This window comes from Sus scrofa, chromosome 13 (genome assembly GCF_054392235.1).
Source record: "Sus scrofa isolate SSC_HxYL_T2T_F1_AM1 chromosome 13, Sscrofa_HxYL_maternal_Yorkshire_Landrace_v2.0, whole genome shotgun sequence".
Classification (NCBI taxonomy): Eukaryota; Metazoa; Chordata; class Mammalia; order Artiodactyla; family Suidae; genus Sus; species Sus scrofa.
In genome coordinates, this window is record NC_139395.1 from 36,577,098 (window position 1) to 36,603,043 (window position 25,946).

The 25,946-nt window shown below is 41.0% G+C and overlaps 1 protein-coding gene across 7 annotated transcripts in view; it reads right to left on the minus strand.

The window, feature by feature from the left end:
* MLH1 (mutL homolog 1) overlaps positions 1-25,946 on the minus strand; it is a 93,790-nt gene that overhangs the window by 41,420 nt on the left and 26,424 nt on the right. For all 7 annotated transcript variants that reach the window (XR_014822336.1, XM_021068366.2, XM_084986704.1 and 4 more), the window contains 2 exon segments: positions 12,229-12,322; positions 10,831-10,984 (listed from right to left, as the gene is read on the minus strand). Coding sequence is in view for 6 of the 7 variants with exons in the window: in XM_021068366.2 (XP_020924025.2) it covers positions 10,831-10,984; positions 12,229-12,322 (248 nt within the window). In the remaining variant the exon portion in view is untranslated.

Sequence of the window (25,946 nt, forward strand, 5' to 3'; positions counted from 1 at the left end):
AGCCTCTTAGGTTCTCAGTGACCCAGATAGCTGCTCCAGCCCCCAGGGGGTGATGCACCCCTGAAGAGCAGCTGCCCAACACCGCCAACCCCCTGCAAGAACCCCACAGCCCAAAAACACCAGAGCAAGCTCTGCATGACCGAGTGAAATCTGCTACCATCGTGGTGTGGACCTCCCAGTCCTGTCTGCCCTCAGGAAGTCTTTGCTTCAAAGAACCACTGTTAGCCCCATCAACACTCCAGAAAAGCCACACTGCCTCAAAAAAGATTGACCAACAACGCCAGCCCTCAGGAAATATTCCACAGCAGTGACAAGGCAAACACTGCCCGATAACGGAGAGTACAACTCCCTCAGGAGAAAGAAGACAACAAGCAAGATGAAGAAGCTGAGAAACCACCCCCAGTCAAACCAACAGGAGAACTCACCTAAAACAGTCAACAATGAAACAGATCTCTGCAGTCAGACAGACCTGGAGTTCAAAAGAGAAATACTGAAAATACTGAAGGAATTAAGAGAAGATATGAACAGTAATGCAGATACCCTCAGAAAGGAACTAGAAAATATAAGGAGGAGCCAAGAAAAACTAGAACATTCATTTGCAGAGATGCAAACTGAACTAGGGGCAGTAAAAATCAGAATGAATAATGCAGAAGAATGAATCAGTGATATGGAAGATAGAATAATGGAAATCACTCATCCGGTCAACAGACGGAAAACCGAATCAAAAAACTGGAAAGCAATATAAGAGACCTATGGGATAATATAAAGCGGGCCAATCTACGCATAATAGGAATTCCAGAAGGAGTAGAAAAAGATAAGGGAATGGAAAATATATTTGAAGAAATTATCGCTGGAAACTTCCCAAATCTAAAGGATACTGGGTTCAAGATACAAGAAGCACAGAGGGCCCCAAACAAACTGAACCCAAACAGACCCACACCAAGACACATCATAATAAAAATGGCAAAAGTGAGTGATAAAGAGAGGATCCTAAAGGCAGCAAGAGAAAAGCAGAATGTTACCTACAAGGGAACCCCCATAAGATTATCAGCTGATTTCTCTACAGAAACACTACAGGCCAGGAGGGAATGGCAAGAGATATTTAAAGTGCTAAAAGGAAAAAATATGCAACCTAGAATACTCTATCCAGCAAGAATATCATTTAAAATAGAAGGGGAAATAAAAATTTTTCCCAATAAACAAAAACTTAAAGAATACAGCAACACAAAACCCAGGTTAAAGGAAATATTGAAAGGGCTTCTCTAAACCAAAAAGAAAGGAAGGAAAGGGAAGAAAAAAGAAAAGAAAAGAAAAAAAAAAAAAAGAAGAAGAAGAAGAGGAAGAACTAGGACTGAGGAAACCACAATCAGAGAGCAGTCACTCAAATAAGCCAGCATACAGATTTAATCATGAACATGCTTCAAACAAAATAAAATTAAAAAGAAAAAAAGAAAAAAGAGTCATCAAAACCATAAAATGTGGGTAAGGGATGTTAGGAGGTAAATAACCTTTTTTGTTTGTATGTATGTCTCTCTTCTTAATTTTAATATAGTAATGAAGTGTTTGAACTTACAGGACCATCAGGCTAAAACACACAATTGTGGGAAGGGGTTAGCATATTTAAAAAACAGGGCAACCACAAGCCAAAACCAAATATTGCATTTGCAAAAAATGAAAAAAAAAAAAAAATACACTCAAGCAGATAATAACAGGAGACCATCCAACCAAAAAAAAAAAAAAAAAAAAGAAAGGAAGAATGGAGAACCATAGAATCAACTGGAACACGAGGTTCAAATGGCAATAAATACTCATCTATCAATTATCACCTTAAATGTCAATGGGCTGAATGCCGCAATCAAAAGACACAGAGTGGCTGAGTGGATAAAAAGGCAAAAACCTTCAATATGCTGCCTACAAGAAACTCACCTTAGGACAAAAGATACATATAGATTGAAAGTGAAAGGGTGGGGAAAATATTTCACGCCAATAGACATGACAGAAAAGCAGGAGTCGCAACGCTCCTATCAGACAAAATAGACTTTAAAACAAAAGACATAAAGAAAGACAAAGAAGGACACTATTTAATGATTAAGGGATCCATCCAAGGAGAGGATGTTACTATCGTCAACATATATGCCCCAAATATAGGAGCACCCAGATACATACAACAAATATTAACAGACATAAAGGGAGATATTGATGAGAACACAATCATAGTAGGAGACCTAAATACCCCCCTCACATCAATGGACAGACCCTCTAGACAGAAAACCAATAAAGCAACAGAGATCCTAAAGGAAACAATAGAAAAGTTAGACTTCATTGATATCTTCAGGACACTACATCCAAAAAAAGCAGAATACACATTCTTCTCAAATGCTCATGGAACATTCTCAAGAATCGACCACATATTGGGACACAAAGCGAATCTCAATAAATTTAGGAGCATAGAAATTATCTCAAGTATCTTCTCTGACCACAATGCCCTGAAATTAGAAATCAACCATGGGAAAAGGAAAGAGAAAAAACTTACTACGTGGAGACTAAACAACATGCTACTAAAAAACCAATGGGTCAATGAGGAAATCAAGAAGGAAATTAAAAACTACCTTGAAACAAATGATAATGAAGACACAACCTCTTAAAATCTATGGGATGCTGCGAAAGCAGTGCTCAGAGGGAAATTTATAGCAATACAGGCCTTTCTCAAAAAAGAAGAAAGATCCCAAATGGACAACTTAACCCTCCACCTAAACGAATTAGAAAAAGAAAAACAAAAAAGTCCTAAAGTCAGCAGAAGGAAGGAAATGATAAAGATCAAAGAAGAAATCAATAAAATAGAGACTCAAAAAACAATAGAGAAAATTAATAAAACCAAGAGCTGGTTCTTTGAAAAGGTGAACAAAACTGACAAACCCCTGGCCAGACTCACTAAAAAGAGGAGAGAAAGAACCCAAATAACCAAAATTATAAATGAAAAAGGAGAAATCACAATGGATACAGCAGAAATACAAAAAACCATAAGAGAATACTATACTGTATGGCAACAAGTTTGACAATCTGGAAGAAATGGACAATTTTCTAGAATCTTACAGCCTGCCAAAACTGAATCAAGCAGAAACAGACCAACTGAACAGACCGATCACTAGAAATGAAATTGAAGAGGTCATAAAATCACTCCCTACAAATAAAAGTCCAGGACCAGATGGCTTCACAGGTGAATTCTATCAAACATATAAAGAGGAATTGGTGCCCATCCTCCTTAAACTCTTTCAAAAGGTTCAAGAAGAAGGAATACTCCCAAAGACAGTCTATGATGCCACCATCACGCTCATTCCAAAACCAGACAGAGATACCACCAAAAAAGAAAACTATCGCCCAATATCATTGATGACTATAGATGCAAAAATTCTCAACAAAATCTTAGCCAACCGAATCCAACAACATACCAAAAAAATTATACACCATGACCAGGTTGGGTTCATCCCAGGTTCACAAGGATGGTTCAACATACGCAAATCAATCAGCATCATACACCACATTAACAAAAAAAAGTCAAAAATCATATGATCATCTCAAGAGACGCAGAAAAAGCATTTGACGAAGTTCAACATCCATTCATGATCAAAACCCTCGCCAAAGTGGGTATAAGAGGGAACATTCCTGAATATAATCAAAGCCATTTATGATAAACCCACAGCAAATATAATACTCAATGGGGAAAAACTGAAAGCCTTCTCACTCAGATCTGGAACAAGACAGGGATGCCCACTCTCACCACTGCTCTTCAACATAGTTTTGGAAGTCCTAGCTACAGCAATTAGACAAACAAAAGAAATAAAAGACATCCATATAGGAAGAGAAGAGATCAAACTGTCACTGTATGCAGATGACATGATACTATACATAGAAAACCCTAAGGACTCAACTCCAAAACTCCTTGAACTGATTAATAAATTCACCAAAGTGGCAGGATATAAGATTAACATTCAGAAGTCAGTTGCATTTCTGTATACCAGCAATGAAATATTAGAAAAGGAATACAAAAATACGATACCTTTTAAAATTGCACCTCACAAAATCAAATACCTCGGAATACACCTGACCAAAGAGGTAAAGGACCTATATGCTGAGAACTATAAAACTTTAATCAAAGAAATCAAAGATGTAAAGAAATGGAAAGATATTCCATGCTCCTGGATTGGAAAAATCAATATTGTGAAAATGGCCATCCTACCCAAAGCAATCTACAGATTCAATGCAATCCCTATCAAATTACCCAGGACATTGTTCACAGAACTAGAGCAAACAATCCAAACATTTATATGGAACCACAAAAGACCCAGAATCGCCAAAGCAATCCTGAGAAACAAAAACCAAGCAGGAGGCATAACTCTCCCAGACTTCAAGAAATACTACAAAGCCACAGTCATCAAAACAGTGTGGTACTGGTATCAAAACAGACAGACAGACCAATGGAACAGAATAGAGAATCCGGAAATAAACCCTGACACCTATGGTCAATTAATCTTTGACAAGGGAGGCAAGAACATAAAATGGGAAAAGGAAAGTCTATTCAGCAAGCATTGCTGGGAAACCTGGACAGCTGCATGCAAAGCAATGAAACTAGAACACACCCTCACACCATGCACAAAAACAAACTCAAAATGGCTGAAAGACTTAAATATAAGACAGGACACCATCAAACTCCTAGAAGAAAACATAGGCAAGACACTCTCTGACATCAACATCATGAACATTTTCTCAGGTCAGTCTCCCAAAGCAACAGAAATAAGAGCAAAAATAAACCCATGGGACCTCATCAAACTGAAAAGCTTTTGCACAGCAAAGGAAACCAAAAAGAAAACAAAAAGACAACTTTCAGAATGGGAGAAAAGAGTTTCAAATGATGCAACTGACAAGGGCTTAATCTCTAGAATATATAAGCAACTTATACAACCCAACAGCAAAAAAACCAATCAATCAATGGAAAAATGGGGAAAAGACCTGAATAGACGGTTCTCCAAGGAAGATATACAGATGGCCAGCAAACACATGAAAAAATGCTCAACATCGCTGATTATAAGAGAAATGCAAATCAAAACTACCATGAGATACCACCTCACACCAGTCAGAATGGCCATCATTAATAAATCCACAAATAACAAGTGCTGGAGGGGCTGTGGAGAAAAGGGAACCCTCCTGCACTGTTGGTGGGAATGTAAACTGGTACAGCCACTAGGGAGAACAGTTTGGAGATACCTTAGAAATCTATACATAGAACTTCCATATGACCCTGCAATCCCACTCTTGGGCATCTATCCGGACAAAGCTCTACTTAAAAGAGACACATGCACCTGCATGTTCATTGCAGCACTATTCACAATAGCCAGGACATGGAAACAATCCAAATGTCCATCGACAGATGATTGGATTCGGAAGATGTGGTATATATACACAATGGAATACTACTCAGCCATAAAAAAGGATGACATCATGCCGTTTGCAGCAACATGGATGGAACTAGAGAATCTCATACTGAGTGAAATGAGCCAGAAAGACAAAGACAAATACCATAGGATATCACTTATAACTGGAATCTAATATCCAGCACAAATGAACATCTCCTCAGAAAAGAAAATCATGGACTTGGAGAAGAGACTTGTGGTTGCCTGATGGGAGGGGGAGGGAGTGGGAGGGATCGGGAGCTTGGGCTTATCAGAATCAAATCTAGAATAGATTTACAAGGAGATCCCGCTGAATAGCATTGAGAACTATGTCTAGATACTCATGTTGCAACAGAAGAAATGGTGGGGGAAAAAATGTAATTGTAATGTATACATGTAAGGATAACCTGACCCCCTTGCTGTACAGTGGGAAAATAAAAAAAAATAAAAAAAAAAATAAAACAAACAAAAAAAAAATGGAGAGGAAAAAGGGAAAGGGGGAAGGAGAGAGGGATAAACAGAAAAAATTCATCAAATGCTACTGAAAAAAAAAATGTTACTAGAGACTGCTAGGACACCAACCCATTTCCTTGCAAAATGATAATCAAAAGCATAGGACTCAGCATATACCCTTACTTTCTGGTATGAACTGTATTTCAGGATAACCTAGTAGCTCTAACAAATGAGGGAAAATTATTCTATACAGGAAAATTATGGTTAAGAAGAAATGATAAGGATCCAGCATTGCCATGAGTTGTGGTGTAGGTCGCAGACATGGCTCGGATCTGACGTTGCTGTGGCTGTGCCGTAGGCTGGGGGCAACATCTCCGTTGAACTCCTAGCCTATGAACCTCCATATGCCGCGGGTGCAGCCCTAGAAAGACAAAAAGACCAAAAACAAACAAGCAAAAATAATGATCTTGCAATCCTAACGAAGTAACATTCAAGCAATGGTCATCAATGAATGGTGCAAACATTAAGCTAAGCACTGATGAGGAACTTTATGGTGAATGAATCAAGCTGTCACCATCTGAGCCCTCTGATAAATCTTTTTCCTGCGCCGTATGGAAGTTCCCAGGATAGGGGTCAAATCAGAGCTACAGCTGCTGGCCTACAAGACAGCCACAGCAATGCCAGACCCAAGCGGCATCAGTGACTTATGTCACAGCCTGTGGCAATGCCAGATCCTTAACCACTGAGGGAGGTCAGGGATCAAACCTGCATCCTTACAGACACTGTATTAGGTTCTTAGCCCACTCAGCACAACCAGAGGAACTCCCTCTGATGATCTTAACACAAAAGAACAAGTCATCATGTGCCTCCTGCTGGGATGGGACGGAAAGTACATGGCATCATCTATCACAAATTCTTACAAACCTTTTTTTAATCAAAATATAATCAGGCCTCCAGGAGTTCCTGTCATGGCTCAGTGGAAACAAGTCTGACTAGCATTCATGAGGATGCAGGTTCGATCCCTGGCCTTGCTCAGTGAGTTAAGGATCTGGTGTTGCCATGAGCTATAGTGTAGGTCACAGACGTGGCTCGGATCTAGTGTTGCTGTGGCTGTGGCGTGGGCCAGCAGCTACAGGCTAAGGCTCTGATTCCACCCCTAGCCTGGGAAACTCCATATGTCATAGGTGCGGTCCTAAAAAGACCAAAATATATATATATATATATATATATATATATATATATATATAAAATATATGTGTCTGTGTATATATATGTGTATATATATGTGTGTGTGTATATATAATATATATGTGTGTGTATATATAATATATGTGTATATATATAATATATATGTGTGTGTGTATATATATATATAATAAAATCATGCCTCCAGATCTGATTTTCAGTTCATAGGAAATAAGGAGGATTCAAACAAAGGATACTATGAAGAAACAATCTGCCAACCCAAAATGTGCATTTTTCCACAGGACACCTTTAAAATAAGCTAAAGAGAATTATAAGAAAAAAGGAAGGGTGATTTTTCTAGTTTCAAAGAGATATAACCAAATATGAGTGGAACTTAATTAGATACAGATTTGAACCATGTGACTTTTATAAAAAGATTTTTTTTGAATAACTGGAGTATTTGAATGTGCATTGGATAGTAAATATTATTACTATTGTGTTAGGTGTAAAAAGACATCATGACTGAATAAGGAAAAATTACTTTTAGATGCATAATGCAGTATTAGAGGAAAAATAAATGCCTGGAATCTGCTTTTAAATACTCCTCCCCAACGTCCACCCCAAGTGGGAGAGAAATAGAGAAAACAAAGATAGCCAATTGCTGATGATTTGTTGAAACTGTGTAATAAGTACATGGAGATTTTCTGTATTATCTGCTTTTCTGTGTGTTTAGAAAGATTCATTAATAAAAAGTTAAACAATAAAAGTTAAAGTAGCTGGAGTTCCCATTGTGGCTCAGTGGTTAACGAATCTGACTGGCATCCATGAGGACCCAGGTTCTCAGTGGGTTAAGCTTGATCAGCGGGTTAAGCTGTAGTGCAGGTGGCAGATGCAGCTTGGATTCTGCATTGCCGTGGCTGTGGCGTAGGCCAGCAGTTACAGCTCCTGTGGAGGCCTGGGAACCTCCATTTGCCATGGGTGCTGCCCTAAAAAGAAAAAAAAAAAAAAGGTAAAGCAGCAACTCTGCTCAATAAGGAAAAATCTTTCTTCTTGGACAGTTAAAAACCCTTTCAGAGTTGCTGTTATGGCTCAGCAGGTTAGGGAACCAATCCCCTCCCCCGCAATTATCCCTGTGAGGATGAGGGTTCAATCCCTGGCCTCGCTCAGTGGATTAAGCAGATGGAGCTTGGATCAGTGTTGCCGTGGCTATGGTGTAGACTGCATGTGTGGCTCAGATTCGATTCCTAGCCTGGGAACTTTCATACACTACAAGTGCAACTATTTAAAAACAAAACAAACAAAAACCTTAGAAAGCAGAAGTTAATGTAACTACTTTTCAGATGGTAATTTTAAAGTCCAGAAAAGTGAAATACCAGGTCCAATATAACAGAGTTGGAACGAACCACAAGAGACACCAGAGTTCCCAATTTCCATACCAAATGGCCTCACTGCAAACCAGGACTGTTGCAGTACTGGTCCACGGAGCACTAGTGCAAGGCACAAGATGGGGAGCAGGATGAACATGACCCAGGGTCAAAACGTCAGGAGCCAAGGTGACCTGCTGTTGTCAGGGCAAGAAGGTATTCTGAACACCCCACAAGAGCAGAGACAGTCTAAGTTTGGAGCCCTCCAACCCACAGAGCAAAGCACCAACAGAGGCAGGTCCTCTGACCCAGAAACCCACCTTCCTTCTGAAAACACTGGTCAGAACCATATAGACTTCTTCGGAAAATAAAACATAACCTAACTAAATGAATCTGCCTCATGCAAGATAAGGCAAGGAGGGAAGCTGAGAGTTTCTATTCCCGGTGGTGACTCACTCCTCAATCACGGGCAAACTCCTTCCTTCGCTGGGACCTCAACCAGGACGCTCCTCTCCAACTCCACCTCCCATTCCAGGTCTATCCTCTCACCCTCCACTGGAGCCATGTCCTCCATCCAGACCTCTCCCCACTTCTCCCAAGTCGCAGTGGGTCTCTATCCACTTTCCACACTGCAGCCACAGGGCACTTCATAAAATGCAAACCAGACCCCATTAATTCCCATCAAGTCAAAGTCTAAACTCCTTAACTTGCTGATAAACACTCCTCCATCTGGCCTGAACCCTGCAGTGAACACAGGCCTTCAACATTCAGGCCCAGCGTCGCTGAATTCCAGCTGCACACGACAGCACCTGGTGAAGCTTTTAAAAAGTACTGCTGCCCACACCCCACCTCTTGAGATTGAATTGCGGAGGACCCAGGTTATTTTCTAAACATTTTCCAGGTGATTCTAACGGCAGCCATTGTGGATTCAGCACACTGGATTCAGCATGCTGAGCTTTCAGATCCTTTAAGACGTTCTCTTGCACACCCAGACCTTTATCCTCACCCTTCCTCTGCCAGAAATGCCCTGTGAATTCTTAGTCCCCCTTTGCCCACCCAACTCCTTCTCAGCCTTGGGGGCCCAGGCTCCACATCCCTTCCTTCATGTCTCTGAGGCCCCAGCCCAGGACAGGCCCCAACCTTCCTCCTCCTAAGTCTGTTTTTCTCTCTCATGGGATGGAGACTCTAGGCAACCATGGGCGCCTCAGTGAAGGCAGGACGCCATCTGTCCAGGCCCACTAGGGAGCCTCAGTGCCTATTTGGGGAGTGAGCAGTAAAGGGTGCCAAGGCTGAGTAGGCAACAACAACAGACAACACCCGCCTACCAGGTCTGGGGCCCTTCCCTGGATCAGCTCCTGCTCTGAGGGCTCATGCTCACCTTCACCCTCGGTCCCAACAACCTCCAGGTGTGCGGGTCCCAGGGCATGCTGGGCTGCCCCAAGTGTGCTCAATCTCACAGCTGATGCCTATGCTGTCTCCCACCTACGCTCTTTCTAAGTGGGTAACCGTGAATGCTCTTATGTGACACGCTCATCTGCCTGGTCATTTTCAAAGTTTTCAAAGAAGTAGGGCTCACAGAGGTCTGCTTTCTGCTTGCAGGACCAAGTGTAACTTTAATGGGGAAAATGTTTCCATTTCTGTAGCTTTGGGTCTGCTGTATTTCTGATGAACCCATTGCTCACTATGAATGTGGGACTGCCCAGAATCACATCATCTCAGAACTGGGACAGGACACTAGAGGTCATATTATCAACATGTTTATTTTTCAGATGGGAAAACTGACGCCCCAGAGATGGTGGAGTAGTTTAGAAGCAAAGCACTTAGAACCTGGATAATTGCAATAAGATGAATGGTGCCAGGCCCCAGACCAGACATACTACATTTGCTGTTGACCAGCTGCCTATAATTGTCCTTAAATGTGCAGGTGGCCAGTTCCACGTTTACTGAGGGAGATGGAGGCCAGGGAAGGTGAGTCACAGAGCAGTAACACCAAAGGCCCTGTTCCTTCCACTGCCTCCACAGGGCCTAGCCCCTGCTCTGTGCCCTAGGTATGTGGGGTCAGCCTCTCCTCTCAATGTCTCCAGTGCAGAACACAGGGGAGAGGCGGCTTACTCTGTTTCAGGACAGCTCATTTCCCTAGGGAGGCAGTCTAAGGCCCCAAAAGGAAGCAGAAAAACTCAGGCCTTATGACTCCAGGCCCAGGGATAACACCATTAGAAACTTCACAATTGAGTTCAAAGAAGGAAATGCTGCTGGAAGAAAACTATCAATGTGAAAATTAGAGAGTCCTAAAGAAACAGTCAGAAATCTGAGCCCTCGAGTCTGACAGGGCACTGAAGGTACCAAAGGCACCAGAACAGGAGCAGGTGCTGCACCCCTACCTGGGTGAAGTAGGTCCTAGAGGCATTGGAGCCCAGGAGCCTGCTCTCAATGTGCTGCTGTACACGCTCCAGGATGCTGTCCTCATGCAGGAAGTGAACCTCGTGCTTCGTGGGGTGCACGTTGACATCCACGTTCTGGGGGCTGATTTCTAAACTGGCAGGAAAAAAGAGAACAGTTACCTCACACGATAGGGAATGGGGGCAAATTCACTCATCATGTACGTAGGTGGTAGCCTGAAGACTTGGGGAGGCCAAATGATACTGCAGTCAGGACTTCAAGGTCAAGTCTGAGTGACCTGAGTTCAAATGCCAACTCTGTTACTTGAGAGCTGAGTGGCTGTGGTAAGTTACAGCATCTTTCTCTGCCTTGGTTTCTCACTTGTGAACTGGACATAATACATGGTGGGGATTAAATTCACATAAAGTACTTTGCATGTACCCATTTGCCTGGCACGTTTATCATATGTCAGCTGTTATTATTATCATTCCAGAACTAGCAGAATATCTCATTACATAACTCTGGGCCAAGGCACTTAACTTCTCTGGATTAGGTCTCCCATCTCTAACCACAAATCTGTCCCTACTTACTGGTCAGTATTACATAGAAATCAAAATAAAAATTGGCACAATATCATAAATCAATTATACTTTAATAAAAACAAATAAAAAATAAAATATATGAGAACTTTATAACATTAAAATGTAACACTAAAGTCAGTTCAGGGAGTTCCCCATCATGGTGCAGCGGAAACAAATCCGACTAAGAACCATGAGGCTGCAGGTTTGATCCCTGGCCTCACTCAGTGGGTTAAGGATCTGGCATTGCCATGAGCTGTGGTGTAGGTCACAGATGTGGCTCAGATCCTGTATTGCTGTGGCTATGGTGTAGGCTGGCAGCTGTAGTTCTGATTAGACCCCTAGCCTGGGAACCTCCATATGCCATGGGTGTGGCCCTAAAAAGCAAAAAAAAATTAAAAAATAAAATCGGTTCAGACCCTGTGGCAGCTATCAACCTATTGCCTCAGTGCCAAATCAATCACCGTTCACTGCTGGCTCTGATAGCGGAGCTTTGCAGTATCAAGCTTTGTCGGTAGAGGCTAGACCCAAAGGGAGGAAAAGTTTTTCCTGCCTGGTTCAGGGGCAAGACTAGTTATATCCACTTTCATTTCACCAACTCAATGCCTGGCACAAGGGAGGCTCTCAGTGGGATTCTGCATCAGGGGTGAATAAAGGAAAACTGTGCCCTCTACCTGTGAAAAGCGACAGAACACCTTTTGCCAGTGGGCATGGGATTCACTTTGACCCGGTTAATATCAAGTCTATCCTTTTCAAAGAGGACAGCTGGACAGAATTTCTCTTCCTTGTAACTCTTGGGTGAGGAATCTGGTGCTATATTACCTGAGGTACAGGAACGGATGTGTGTTTTTAGGCAAATAAGCTGCATACACCGTTTCTATGGCTTTTCTTAAGGAGGTTGACTCTACGAGACGATCTAGAAAATAAAAGTAAAATCTGTCCTGAGGGGTGAGGTGACAGATGCACATTCATACTATTCGTAAAATCAGCTCAGAAGAATGCCTCTGGGGTGCCATCCACATCAGCCTCCTAGGGAGGAAGGGCCCCCTTTACCATCACAACTCCCCTGCATTTCACTGTGGGCTTAGGGCACTCCTCTCACTTAAGCATCAGGAGCACAACAGGGCAGTCAATTTGCCTTCCTGCTCCCTTTCCCCTCCCTCCCCTCAGCCCAAGGCAGACCACATGCCCTTGCTCACACTTCTTATTCTGCAAACAAATTGTAGAGACCTGCTAGTGTGCCGCGAGCTGGGAGACAAAGGCTGGTGAATAAACTAATTCCAAGTCGCATTGGTAACGACCACTGGGGGGACACAGGTGCTGAATGGTGAGGTGAGGGAGCAGTTACTTCTGCTCAGGGAGCTTTAACAGTGGGAAAGAGGGAGCCGACAGAGCACTTCAGGGTTAAGAGTGCATTTTCCAAGCATTTCAGGTGGTATGAGTATCTGAGTGCACCTTGAACGTAATTTAGAAAAATGAGGCAGGTTTGAAGAGGCAGAAAACAATAAAAGCTGGGAGAGATAAGACCAAAATCAGAGGACTACCTAGTTTCAGAGAACAAAGCTCTCCTTTCTCCCTAGACTGATGAACTTTGAGGTCTGTTGCCCTGAATTGGTGAAGGTGAGGGTATGTCACATCTTTTAATTTCCAATGAGAAAATGGGCCATGATCTTATCAATGAGGAGATTATATTGAGAGTTCACTATGCCCACAGCTGCCTCAATAATGTTGCTGTACTGTGTAACCTAACAAAAAGACAGCTGGAGGCCCTCTGCTGAGATTTCTGAACATGAGACACACTGAAGGAGTGTTCTTTGTCCCTGCCACCTGCATGAACCTGCACAGTGTATAGATAAGTGAAGGACACACATAAGAGTCTAACCTCTCCTGTTAATCTGGTCAGGATGCCCAGATTAGCTAATATTATTAACAGGACTGGGGGTGGGGGATGATTGGGGTGGGGTAACAACCCCACCAGAAACTCAGACATGAGCTACTCACATGGCACTTACACTAATTTTTGCTTGTCTATTCTATAGCCAAGTCATATGTTACAAACCAGTTACTGTCTATGATTAGGAAAAAAGTCAAATGAAAAACATTTTCTGAGCCTAGATTAAAGCAAGCTTTGCTAAACATCAGGTTTATATCCTTCCTAAAGAAGTAGGAAGTGTCCATGCTATTAATAAGTCCGTTTTAACAGACTATGTCTATACAACACTGGCTTCTTTCTCACTGTTTCCATGTTGCTTTGAACAACTGCTGTAAAGAATGCATATTCTAGGACATTTATGGCTGGTTATTACTGGAAATGGAAGGGGGAGGAAATAGATCATTTCCAATATCAAACAAATTAAATAAAATATTAAAAAATAATTGCTAACTGCTTTTAACAATAAAGGTTGAAGGACCCATATGATAAAAATAGTAAGAACTGAACAAATGGAAAGACACAGCTTGTTTTGGGACAGAAAAAGAAAAACTGAGTCAGATTATGCTGGGCTTATTTGTTGTTGCCCTGTCACTGTCTCTCAAAACTGCAATATGCAATTAAGTAAAAAGCAGCAAAATGCAAAGTAGTGTTTACTTAACAGGTAGCAATCATGTCAGCAGAAGATAACGCCTGGAAAGGAACTGAAGGAAACTCCAAATCTATTAGGTTCATTTCCTCCTGATTTCTAGTGCTGTCCTTTGTGCTGTAAATAATTTTCAGTCTTTAAAAAGAAAAATTTCAAAGGGCTTAGCATTCCCTTTTCTCACTTTAACAATACTGCCTGTCTTTAGGAGCTCATGCTGACTGGAGACTGGTGCCAGCCAATTATCAGTGGGCCTGCAGCAGAAGTGGGTATGGGGGGGGGGGTGCCAGCAGCACTGGACTTTGTGGGCATGCATACTGTGTGGTAGGTGGCATATCAGAGTCACATGTCCCAGAAGACAGCTCCTAGGGAGGAGTACACAATGGCTCCTTTCCAGTGAGAGTGATCCACTCCCGCCTACCTCATGATGCAGTTTGGAACTAGATCTGGGGTCTTCTACTCCAACAGCTAAGAAGTAAACCTTGGCCCTGACAGTGCTGTGTCAACCACAGAGCAAAGAAAAGGCCCTTCCAATATCCAGTGCAGGTACTGGACACCACATCACCAAAAGGACTTGCATTAGGAAGTGGCATGGAGGAGTTCCTACTGTGGTGCACCAGGATCAGCAGTGTTTCTAGAGCTCTGGGACACAGGTTCGATCCCTGACCCAGCACAGTGGGCTAAGGATCAAGCATTGCTGCAACTGCAGGTCAGCCAAGAAACTACATATGCCACAGGGTGGCCAAAAAAGAAAAAGAAGAAAAAAGTGCTTTTTTTTTAAAGTGGTATCCAGCCAATACTAAAAATTATTAAAAGTGAGACAAAATAGTTTGAATTAGTTGGTTAATTTGGTCACCACCTTGTTTGGGGTTTTTTTTGGGGGGGGTCTTTTTAGGGCCACACATGTGGCATATGCAAGTTCCCAAGCTAGGGGTCAAATCAGAGCTGCAGCTGCCAGCCTACGCCACAGTTCACTTCAATGCCAGATCCTTAACCCACTGAGCGGGGTCAGGGATTCAACCCCTGTTCTCATGGATACTAGTTGGGTTTGTTACCACTGAGCCACAATGGGAACTCCCCCCAACTTCTTTTATACATATTTTTTATCATTTGATTATATAATGTTTCTAATTAGCAAGCTAGATTTCTCTCAAAATCAATTATTAAGTATATAGTTTGAGTGAAATGTAATCTGAACTTTGTTTCACTGACTTCATTAAAATATGTCAAACATGGTTAAAGATTCTATTCTGTCTTTCCAGCTAACTTGCATTTTCATTATAAATGCAGAGCACTGAACCATGAGTTAGATTTTAACCTTTTCACCTAAACGTAGAAAAGCTAACAGTTGAATTCTTGAAAACTGGATAGTTGAGAAGTACTTATATATTTATTTCTGCCAGAAACCATGATGCCTGAAAGGTCTTCTTTAAATAGAAAAGAAGCAAGAACATACAGGAAAGGTACAATCACAATAGAACAGGAAAATATGTAAAATAATTGAAGATCACTTTTAACCTATGTATTGGCTTATTTAAAACAATCAAAAGACTTTGTAAAAGTGACTATAACTACAATAAACAGAAATAGGATAACGATAAACAGGAACATGTAAAATAGCATCAAAGTCGCAAAATGCGGGGCAGGGAAATAAGAAAATGTAGATTTTGGAGTTCCCATTGTGGCTCAGCAGTAACACAGCCAACCAGTATCATGAGGACACAAGTTTGAACCCTGGCCCTGCTCCATGGGTTAATGATACAGCATTGCCGTGAGCTCTGGTGTATGTTGAAGACAAAACTCAGATCTGGTGTTGCTATGGCTGTGGTAGAGGCTGACAGGTGCAGATCCAATTCAACCCCTAGCCTGGGAAACCTCCATATGCCGCAGATATGGCCCTAAAAAGGGGAAAAAAAAAAAAAAGGAAGAAAAAGAAAAGTTTAAAAAGAAAGAAAATGTGGATTTTTTTAGAATATGTTTAAGCTTTTATGGCTATTAGGCTAAAGCAAATAGATATAGTTATGAGTTAACATACTTGAAAACTATGGTAACCACAAATCCAAAACACATAACAGATTCACAATAATCTCAAGCATAATATAAAAGAAAACCATCAAACCAAAAAGAAAAACTAAAAATAAGGAAGAAAGAAAAAATACAAAATCAACTGGAAAACAATGTTTATGATGGCAATATATACATATTTATCAATAATTACTTTAGGAGTTCCTGTCTTGGCTCAGCAGTAACAAACCTGACTGGTATCCATGAGGACACAGGTGCAATCCCTAGCCTTGCTCAGTGGGTTAAGAATCTGGTGTTGCCATAAGCCAAGGTGTAGGTCACACACATGGCTTGGATCCCGCACTGCTGTGGCTGTGGCCAGCAGATGTAGCTCCAATTCGACCCCTAGCCTGGGAACATCTATATCCTGGAAGTACAGCACTGAAAAAAAAAAAAAAAAAAAAAGCAGGAAAAAAATTACTTTAAAAAATGGACAAAATGCTCCTATCAAAAGACGTAAGAGTGGCAAATTATATAATAACACAAGAACCTACAATATGCTGCCTACAAGAGACCCACTTTAGGGCAAAAGGCATAGAGATTGAACATGAGGGGATGGAAAACATATTTCATGAAAATGGAAAAGACAAGAAAGTGAGGGAAGTAATACTTTTATCAGACAAAACAGACTTTAAAAACAAAGGCCAAGGACTTCCCGTCATGGCACAGTGGTTAACAAATCTGACTAGGAACCATGAGGTTGTGGGTTCGATCCCTGGCCTTGCTCAGTGGGTTAAGGATCCGGCATTGCCGTGAGCTGTGGTGTAGGTTGCAGACGCGGCTCAGATCCTGTGTTGCTGTGGTTCTGACGTAGGCCGGCGGCTACAGCTCTGATTAGACCCCTAGCCTGGGAATCTCCATATGCTGCGGAAGCAGCCCTAGAAAAGACAAAAACAATAAAAATAAAACAAAGGCAAGGAGTTCCTGTTGTGGCACAGCAAAAATGAATCTGACTAGTATCCATGAGGATGCGGGTTCGATCCCTGGCCTTGCTCAGTGGGTCAGAGATCCAGCATTGCCATGAGCTGTGGTGTAGGTTGCATATGTGGCTCAGATCCTGCATTGCTATGGCTGTGGTTCAGGCCAGCAGCTGTAATCTGATTTGACTCCTAGCTTGGGAACTTCCATATGCCACAGGAGCAGCCCTAAAAAGCAAAATAAAATAAAATAAAATAACAAAGACCATATTATGATAAAAGGATCAATAAAAGAAGACATTATACTTGTTAACACATACACACCCAATACAAGAGCACCTAAATACATAAAACAAATACTAACAGATATAAAGGAATAAACTGACAGGAACACAATAATAGCAGGACACTTTAATACTGCACTGACATCAATGGAAAGATCTTCCAAGCAAAAAAATCAATAAGGTAACAGAGATCCTAAACCATGCACTACAACAGTTACACCTATTTTACATCTATAGGACACTACATCCAAAAAAAACGAGAATACACATTCTTTTCAAGGGAGCATGAAACATCCTCCAAGATAGACTGCATACTAGGTCACAAAACAAGCATCAACAAATTTAAGACAATGGAAATTATTTCAAGCTTATTTTCTTACCACAACAACATGAGATTAGAAATTACTCACAGAAGAAAAAATGAGAGAAAAAATTACATGGAGACTAAACAACATGCTACGAAAAAAGCAGTGGGTCAACAATGAAGTCAAAGATTAAATCTAAAAACATCTTGAGGAGTTCCCGTCGTGGCGCAGTGGTTAACGAATCTGACTAGGAACCATGAGGTTGCGGGTTCGGTCCCTGCCCTTGCTCAGTGGGTTAACGATCCGGCGTTGCTGTGAGCTGTGGTGTAGGTTGCAGACGCGGCTCGGATCCCGCGTTGCTGTGGCTCTGGCGTGGGTCAGTGGCTACAGCTCTGATTCAACCCCTAGCCTGGGAACCTCCATATGCCACGGGAGCGGCCCAAGAAGTAGCAACAACAACAACAAAAAAGACCAAAAATAAATAAATAAATAAATAAAATAAAATAAAATAAATAAAATTCAGAAAAAAATAAAAATATCTTGAGACAAATGACAATGAAAACATAACCATTGCACAGCAAAGGAAACCCAAAAGAAAACAAAAAGACAACTTACAGAATGGGAGAAAAGAGTTTCAAATGATGCAACTGACAAGGGCTTAATCTCTAGAATATATAAGCAACTTATACAACCCAACAGCAAAAAAGCCAATCAATCAATGGAAAAATGGGCAAAAGACCTGAAGAGACTGTTCTCCAAGGAAGATATACAGATGGCTAGCAAACACATGAAAAAAATGCTCAACATCGCTGATTATAAAAGAAATGCAAATCAAAACTACCATGAGATACCACCTCACACCAGTCAGAATGGCCATCATTAATAAATCCACAAATAACAAGTGCTGGAGGGGCTGTGGAGAAAAGGGAACCCTCCTGCACTGCTGGTGGGAATGTAAACTGGTACAGCCACTAGGGAGAACAGTTTGGAGATACCTTAGAAATCTATACATAGAACTTCCATATGACCCTGCAATCCCACTCTTGGGCATCTATCCGGACAAAGCTCTACTTAAAAGAGACACATGCACCCACATGTTCATTGCAGCACTATTCACAATAGCCAGGACATGGAAACAATCCAAATATCCATCGACTGATGATTGGATTCAGAAGATGTGGTATATATACACAATGGAATCCTACTCAGCCATAAAAAAGGATGACATCATGCCATTTGCAGCAACATGGATGGAACTAGAGAATCTCATACTGAGTGAAATGAGCCAGAAAGACAAATACCATATGATATCACTTATAACTGGAATCCAATATCCAGCACAAATGAACATCTCAGAAAAGAAAATCATGGACTTGGAGAAGAGACTTGTGGCTGCCTGATGGGAGGGGGAGGGAGTGGGAGGGATCGGGAGCTTGGGCTTATCAGACACAACTTAGAATAGATTTACAAGGAGATCCTGCTGAATAGCATCGAGAACTTTGTCTACTCATGTTTCAACAGAAGAAAAGGTGGGGGAAAAAATGTAATTGTAATGTATACATGTAAGGATAACCTGACCCCCTTGCTGTACAGTGGGAAAATTAAAAAAAAAAAAAAGAAAACATAACCATACAAAATTTAGGATTTGTCACTGTTGCACTGTGGGTTAAATGAACTGGCTTTTCTATGTGGCAGTGCCAGTTAGATCTCTGGGTGGGTGCAGTGGGTTAAAGGATCCAGCATTGCCACAGCTGCAGTGTAAGTTCTCTGCTGCAGCTGGATTCAATCCCTGACCCAGGAACTTCCATATGCCAAGAGTGCAGCCAAAAAGGGAAAAAAACGAAACAAAATGTATGAAAGATAGCAAAATAGTCCTAAAGGGAAGTTTGTGGTGATACAGGCCTTGCCCAATAAACAAGGAAAAAAACCTCAAATAAACAACCTAACATACTACCCAAAATAAGGAAAAGAAAAACAAACGAAACATAAAGTTAACAAAAAGGAAGGAAATAATAAATTTCAGAAGGGATATAAACAAAATAGAGGTTAAAAAAACAATAGAAAAAAATTAATAAAAACAAAGAGCTAGATTTTTGAAAGGATTAACAAAAAAGGCACAAACCTCTAGCCATGCTAACCAGAAAGAAAGGAGGACCCAATAAACAAAGTAAGAAATGAAAGGGGGGAAGTAACAATCAACATTGCAGAAACACAAAAATTAAGAAATTACTATGAATAGTTAACTGCCCAAAAAATGGACAACCTAGAAAAAATGTGAAAAATTTTACAAACATACAACCTGCCCAAACTTCATCAAGAATAGATAGGGAAGTTCCTGTTGTCACACAGTGGTTAATGAATCCGACTAGGAACCATGAGGTTGTGGGTTCGATCCCTAACCTTGCTCGTTGGGTTAACGATCCGGTGTTGCTGTGAGCTGTGGTGTAGGTAGCAGATGCGGCTCGGATCCCACGTTGCTGTGGCTCTGGTGTAGGCCGGCAGCTACAGGGCCAATTAGACCCCTAGCCTGGGAACCTCCATATGCCACGGAAGCGGCTCAAGAAAAGGCAAAAAGACAAAAAAAAAAAAAAAAAAAAAAAAAAAAAAAAAAAGAATAAATAGATAGGGAGATACTGTTGTGGCTCAGCAGTAACAAACCCAACTAGTATCCGTGAGGACACATGTTCAATCCCTGGCCTTGCTCAGTGGGTTAAGAATCTGGTGTTGTCATGACCAGTTGTGTAGATCAAAGACGAGGCTCAGATCTTGCATTGCTATAGCTGTAGTACAGGTGGACAGCTACAGCTCTGATTCCATCCCTAGCCAGGGAACTTTCATACGTCACAGGTATGGCCCTAAAAAGACAAAAAAAAAAAAAAAAAAAAAAAAAAGAAGAAGAAGAAGAAGAAGAAAAAATAGATATTTGAACAGACCCATCACTAGAAGTGGGATAGTCTATAAAAAAAAAAAAAAAAAAAAAAAACAAAAACAAAAAACTCCCTGCAAACAAAAGTCCAGGACCAGATGGCTTCCCTGGGGATTTCTACCAAGTGTATAATGAAGAACTTATACCAATTCTTCTCAAACTCTTCCAAGGACTGAAGTGGAAACACTCCCAAAGTTATTCTATGAAGCCACCATCACCCTGATACCAAAGCCAAAGACACTACCAAACAAGAAAATTACAGGCCAATATCTTTTTTTTTTTTTTTTTCTTGTCTTTTCTAGGGCCGCACCCGCGGCATATGGAGGTTCCCAGGTTAGGGGTCTAATTGTAGCTGTAGCCGCCGGCCTATGCCACAGCCACAGCAACTCAGGATCTGAGCTGCGTCTGAGACCTACACCACAGCCCATGGCAACGCTGGATCCTTGACCCACTGAGCAAGGCCAGGGATCGAACCTGCAACCTCATGGTTCCTAGTCAGATTTGTTAACCACTGAGCCACAATGGAACTTTTTTTTTTCTTTTTTTTTTTTTTTTTTTGTATAGGCTAATATCTTTGATGATTTTGGACACAAAAATCCTCAACAAAATACGAGCAAATCAATCTAACAACACATAAAAAAGATCATACACCATGACCAACCTGGAATCATTCCAGGGTCATTAACAATGGTTCAACATACACATATCAAAGTGATACACCATATCAACAAAAGACAAAAACCACACGGTCATCTCAAGATTCAGAAAAAGGATTTAATAAAATTCAACATTCATTCATGAAAAAATTCTCACCAAGGTGAGTAGAACCTCAAAATAGTAAAAAGCAATTTACAAACAAACCCACAGCCAATATTTTGCTCAATAGTGAAAAGCTGAAAGTCTTCCTACTAAATCCTGGAACAAGACAAGGATGTGCATTCTCCCTGTTTCTATTCAACACAGTACTAGAAGTCCTAGCCTCAGCAATTAGATTAGAAAAAGAAATAAACAATATTCAAACTGGAAGAAAAGAGGTGAAATTGTCATTATATGTAGACAACAAGATATACTATGTAGAAAACCCTAAAGACTCCACACAAAAACTATTACAACAAATAAATGAATTCAGCAAGGCAGCAGGATACAAGATTAATATACAGAAATCTGCTGCTTTTCTTTAACAAAATATCAGAAAGTAAAAAAAAAAATCCTGTTTTAAATCACATCAATATACATATTTCATAAGATCCCTATCGAATTACCCATGACATTACGCATATAAATAGAACAAACAGTCCTAAACTTTACATGGAAAAGTGTGGTATTGGCACACAAACAGACATAGGATAAATGGAACAGGATAGAAAGCCCATACTGATGGTCAGTCTTCAACAAAGGAGGCAAGAATATACAACGGAGAAAAGACAGTCTCTTCAACAAAGTGGTGTTTGGAAAGATGGACAGCTGTACGTAGATCAATGAAGTCAGAACACTCCTTCACATCATACACAAAAGTAAACTCAAAATGGCTTAAAGACAAATATAAGAAGTGACACCACTAAACTCCTAGAAAAAAACATAGGCAAAACATTCTGCAAATATAATAAGTGACACCATTAAACTCCTAGGGAAAAACATAGGCAAACATTCTCTGGCATAAACCGTAGCAATACTTTCTTAGATCAGTCTCCCAAAGCAAAATAAATAAAAGCAAAAATTAAAACATGAGACCAAATCAAACTATAAGCTTTTGCACAGCAAAGAAAACTATATACAAAATGAAAAGACGGGAGTTCCCATCGTGGCGCAGTGGTTAACGAATCCGACTAGGAACCATGAGGTTGCGGGTTCGGTCCCTGCCCTTGCTCAGTGGGTTAACGATCCGGCGTTGCTGTGAGCTGTGGTGTAGGTTGCAGACTCGGCTCGGATCCCGCGTTGCTGTGGCTCTGGCGTGGGCCGGTGGCTACAGCTCCGATTCAACCCCTAGCCTGGGAACCTCCATATGCCACGGGAGCGGCCCAAGAAATAGCAACAATAACAACAAAAAGACAAAAAAGACAAAAAAAAAAAAAAAAAAACCAAAATGAAAAGACAACATAAAGACTGGGAGAAAACACTTCCAAACAATGTGACCAACAAGGGGTTTTGTTTGTTTGTTTTTTAAGGGAGGCAACTGTGGCATATGAAGTTCCCAGGGTAGGGGTCGAATCGCCACAGCCACAGCAACACTGGATCCAAGCTGCATCTGCAACCTGCACCATGGCTCATGGCAACACCAAATCCATCCCCACGGATATTCATTAGGTTCATTACTCCTGAGCCACAATGAGAACTCCCCCAACAAGGGCTTAATTTCCAAACTATACAAACAGCTCACACAACTCAGTATCAAAAAAACAACCCCAATGCAGTTCCCCTGGTGGCAGAGTGGGTTAAGAATCATGTTAAGGATTAGATGCTGTCACTGCAGTGCCTCAGGTCACTGCTGCGGCTCAGGTTCAGTCCATGGCCCTGGAACTGTTGTATGCAGTAGGCATGGTCAAAAAGAAAAAAAAAAAAAAAAAAAAAAAAAAATGAGGACAAGACATAAACAGACATTTCTCTGAAGAAGACAGATGGCCAATAGGCACAAGAAAATATAGTCAACATTGCTAATTATTAGAAAAATTCAAATCAAAACTACCATGAGGTATCAGCTCACACCAGTGAGAACGACCACCATAAAGCCTACAGATAATAAATACTGGAGACGGTGTGGAGAAAAGGGAAACCTCCTATGCCAACAATTGTTAGTGGGAGTGCAAACTGGTATAGCCACTATGGAAAACAGCATGGAGTTTCCTTCAAAAACTAAAAATAGAGTTAGCAGCAATCCCACTCCTGGGCATATAACCACAAAAGACAAAAACTCTAATTCAAAAACATGCACCACAACGTTGATAGCATCACTATTTACAATAGCCAAAACATGGAAGCAACCTAAGTGTCCATCAACAGGTGAATAGTCTTCAATATCTGCAAATCAGTCAATGTGATACAGCACATCAACAAACTGAAGAATAAAAACCTTATGACCATCTCAATAGATGCAGAAAAAGCTTTTGACAAAATTCAACACCCATTTCTAATAAAAACTCTCCAGAAAGTGGGCAAAGAGGGAACCTACCTCAACATAACAAAAGCCATGTATGACAAACCCACAACTAAAATCATTCTTGGGGAGCTCTCGTCGTAGCTCAGTGGTTAACGAATCCAACTGGGAACCATGAGGTTGCGGGTTTGATCCCTGGCCTTGCTCAGTGGGTAAAGGATCTGGCATTGCCGTGAGCTGTGGTGTAGGTCGCAGACGCGGCTCGGATCCCGCGTTGCTGTGGCTCTGGCGTAGGCCAGTGGCTACAGCTCCAATTCAACCCCTAGCCTGGGAACCTCCATATGCCGCGGGAGCGGCCCAAGAAATAGCAACAACAACAAAAAGACCAAAAAAAAAAAAAAAAAAAAAAAAAAAGAAAATCCTAAAGATGCTTCCAGAAAACTGTTAGGGCTCATCCACAAATTTGGTAGTTACAGGATACAAAATTAACACACAGAAATCAACTGCATTTCTTGGAGTTCCCGTCGTGGCTCAATGGTTAACGAATCCGACTAGGAACTATGAGGTTGCGGGTTTGATCCCTGGCCTTGCTCAGTGGGTTAAGGATCCGGCATTGCCGTGAGCTGTGGTGTAGGTTGCAGACGCAGCTCAGATCCCACACTGCTGTGGCTCTGGCGTAAGCCAGCGGTTACAGCTCTGATTGGACCCCTAGCCTGGGAACCTCCATATGCTGTGGGAGCAGCCCTAGAAAAGACAAAAATAAAAATAAAAAAAAGAAACCAACTGCATTTCTATATACTAACGATGAAAGATCAGAAACAGAAATTAGGGAAACAATCCCATTTATCATCATATCAGAAAGCGTAAAATACCTAGGAATAAACCTACCTAAAGAGACAAAAGACCTGTAAGCTAAAAACTATAAGACAATGATGAAAGAAATCAAAGATGACACAAACAGATGGAAAGATATACCATGCTCTTAGATTGGAAGAATCAATATTGTCAAAATGGCTATACTCTCCAAGAAAATCTACAGATTCAAGGCAATTCCTGACAATTATCAGTAACATTCTTCACAGAACTAGGACCAAAAAGTTTAAATTCGTATGGAAACACAAAAGGCCTTGAATAGCCAAAGCAACACTGAAAAAGAAAAACAGATCTAGAGGAATCAGGCTTTCTGACTTCAGACTACACTACAAAGCTAAAGTAATCAAAATAGTATGGTACTGGCACAAAAACAGAAATATATATCAGTGGAACAAGGTAGAAAGCCCAGAAATAAACCCAAGCACCTATGGTCAACTAATCTATGACAAAGGAGGCAAGAACATACAGGGGAGGAAAGACAGTCTCTTCAATAAGGGGTGCTGGGAAAACTGGATAGCTACATAGAAAAGAATGAAATAAGAACATTCCCTAACACCACGCACACACTAAAAAACCCTCAAAACGTATCAAAGACCTAAATGTTAAGGACAGATATGATAAAGCTCCAAGAGGAAAACACTCTTTGACATAAACTGCAGCAATATCTTGTTTGATCCACCTCCTAGAATAATAACAATAAAAACAAAAATAAACCAATGGGACCTAACAACTTAAATCTTTTGCAAAGCAAAGGAAACATTAAAAACACAAAAAGACAACACAGAAAATAAGACAAAATCTTTGCCAAAGAATCAACAGACAAGGTATTAATCTCCAAACATCTCATGGAGATTTATATCAAAAAAACAAACAACCCAATCAGAAAATGGGCAGAAGATCTCAACAGACATTTCCCCAAAGAAGACACACAGATGGCCAAAATGATGAAAAGATGCTCAACATCACTAAATTATTAGAAACGTGTAAGTCAAAACTACAATGAGGTATCACCCACACCAGAATGGCCACCATCAAAAAGTCTACAAACAGGGAGCTCCCATTGTGGCTCAGTTGGTTGAGGACCTAATGTTGTCTCTGTGAGAATGAGGGTTTGATCCTTAGCCTCACTTAGTGGGTTAGGAATTCAGCATTGCTTCAAGCTGTAGTGCTGGTCACAGATGCAGCTCAGATCTGCTGTTGCCGTGGCTGTGGCACAGGTCCCACCTACAGCTCCAATCTGACCCCTGGTCCAGGAACTTCCATTTACCACAGGTGCAGCCATAAAAAGAAAAAAGTTACAAGCAATAAACGCTGGAGAGGATATGGAGAAAAAAGAACTATCTCACACTGTTGGTGGGAATGTAAATTGGTGCAATCACTATAGAGAACAGTATGCAGCTTCCATAAAAAACTAAATATAGAACTACCATATGATCTGGGAATCCCACTCCTTGGCATATACCCAGAGAAAATGCTTATTTGAAAAGATACACATACCCCAATG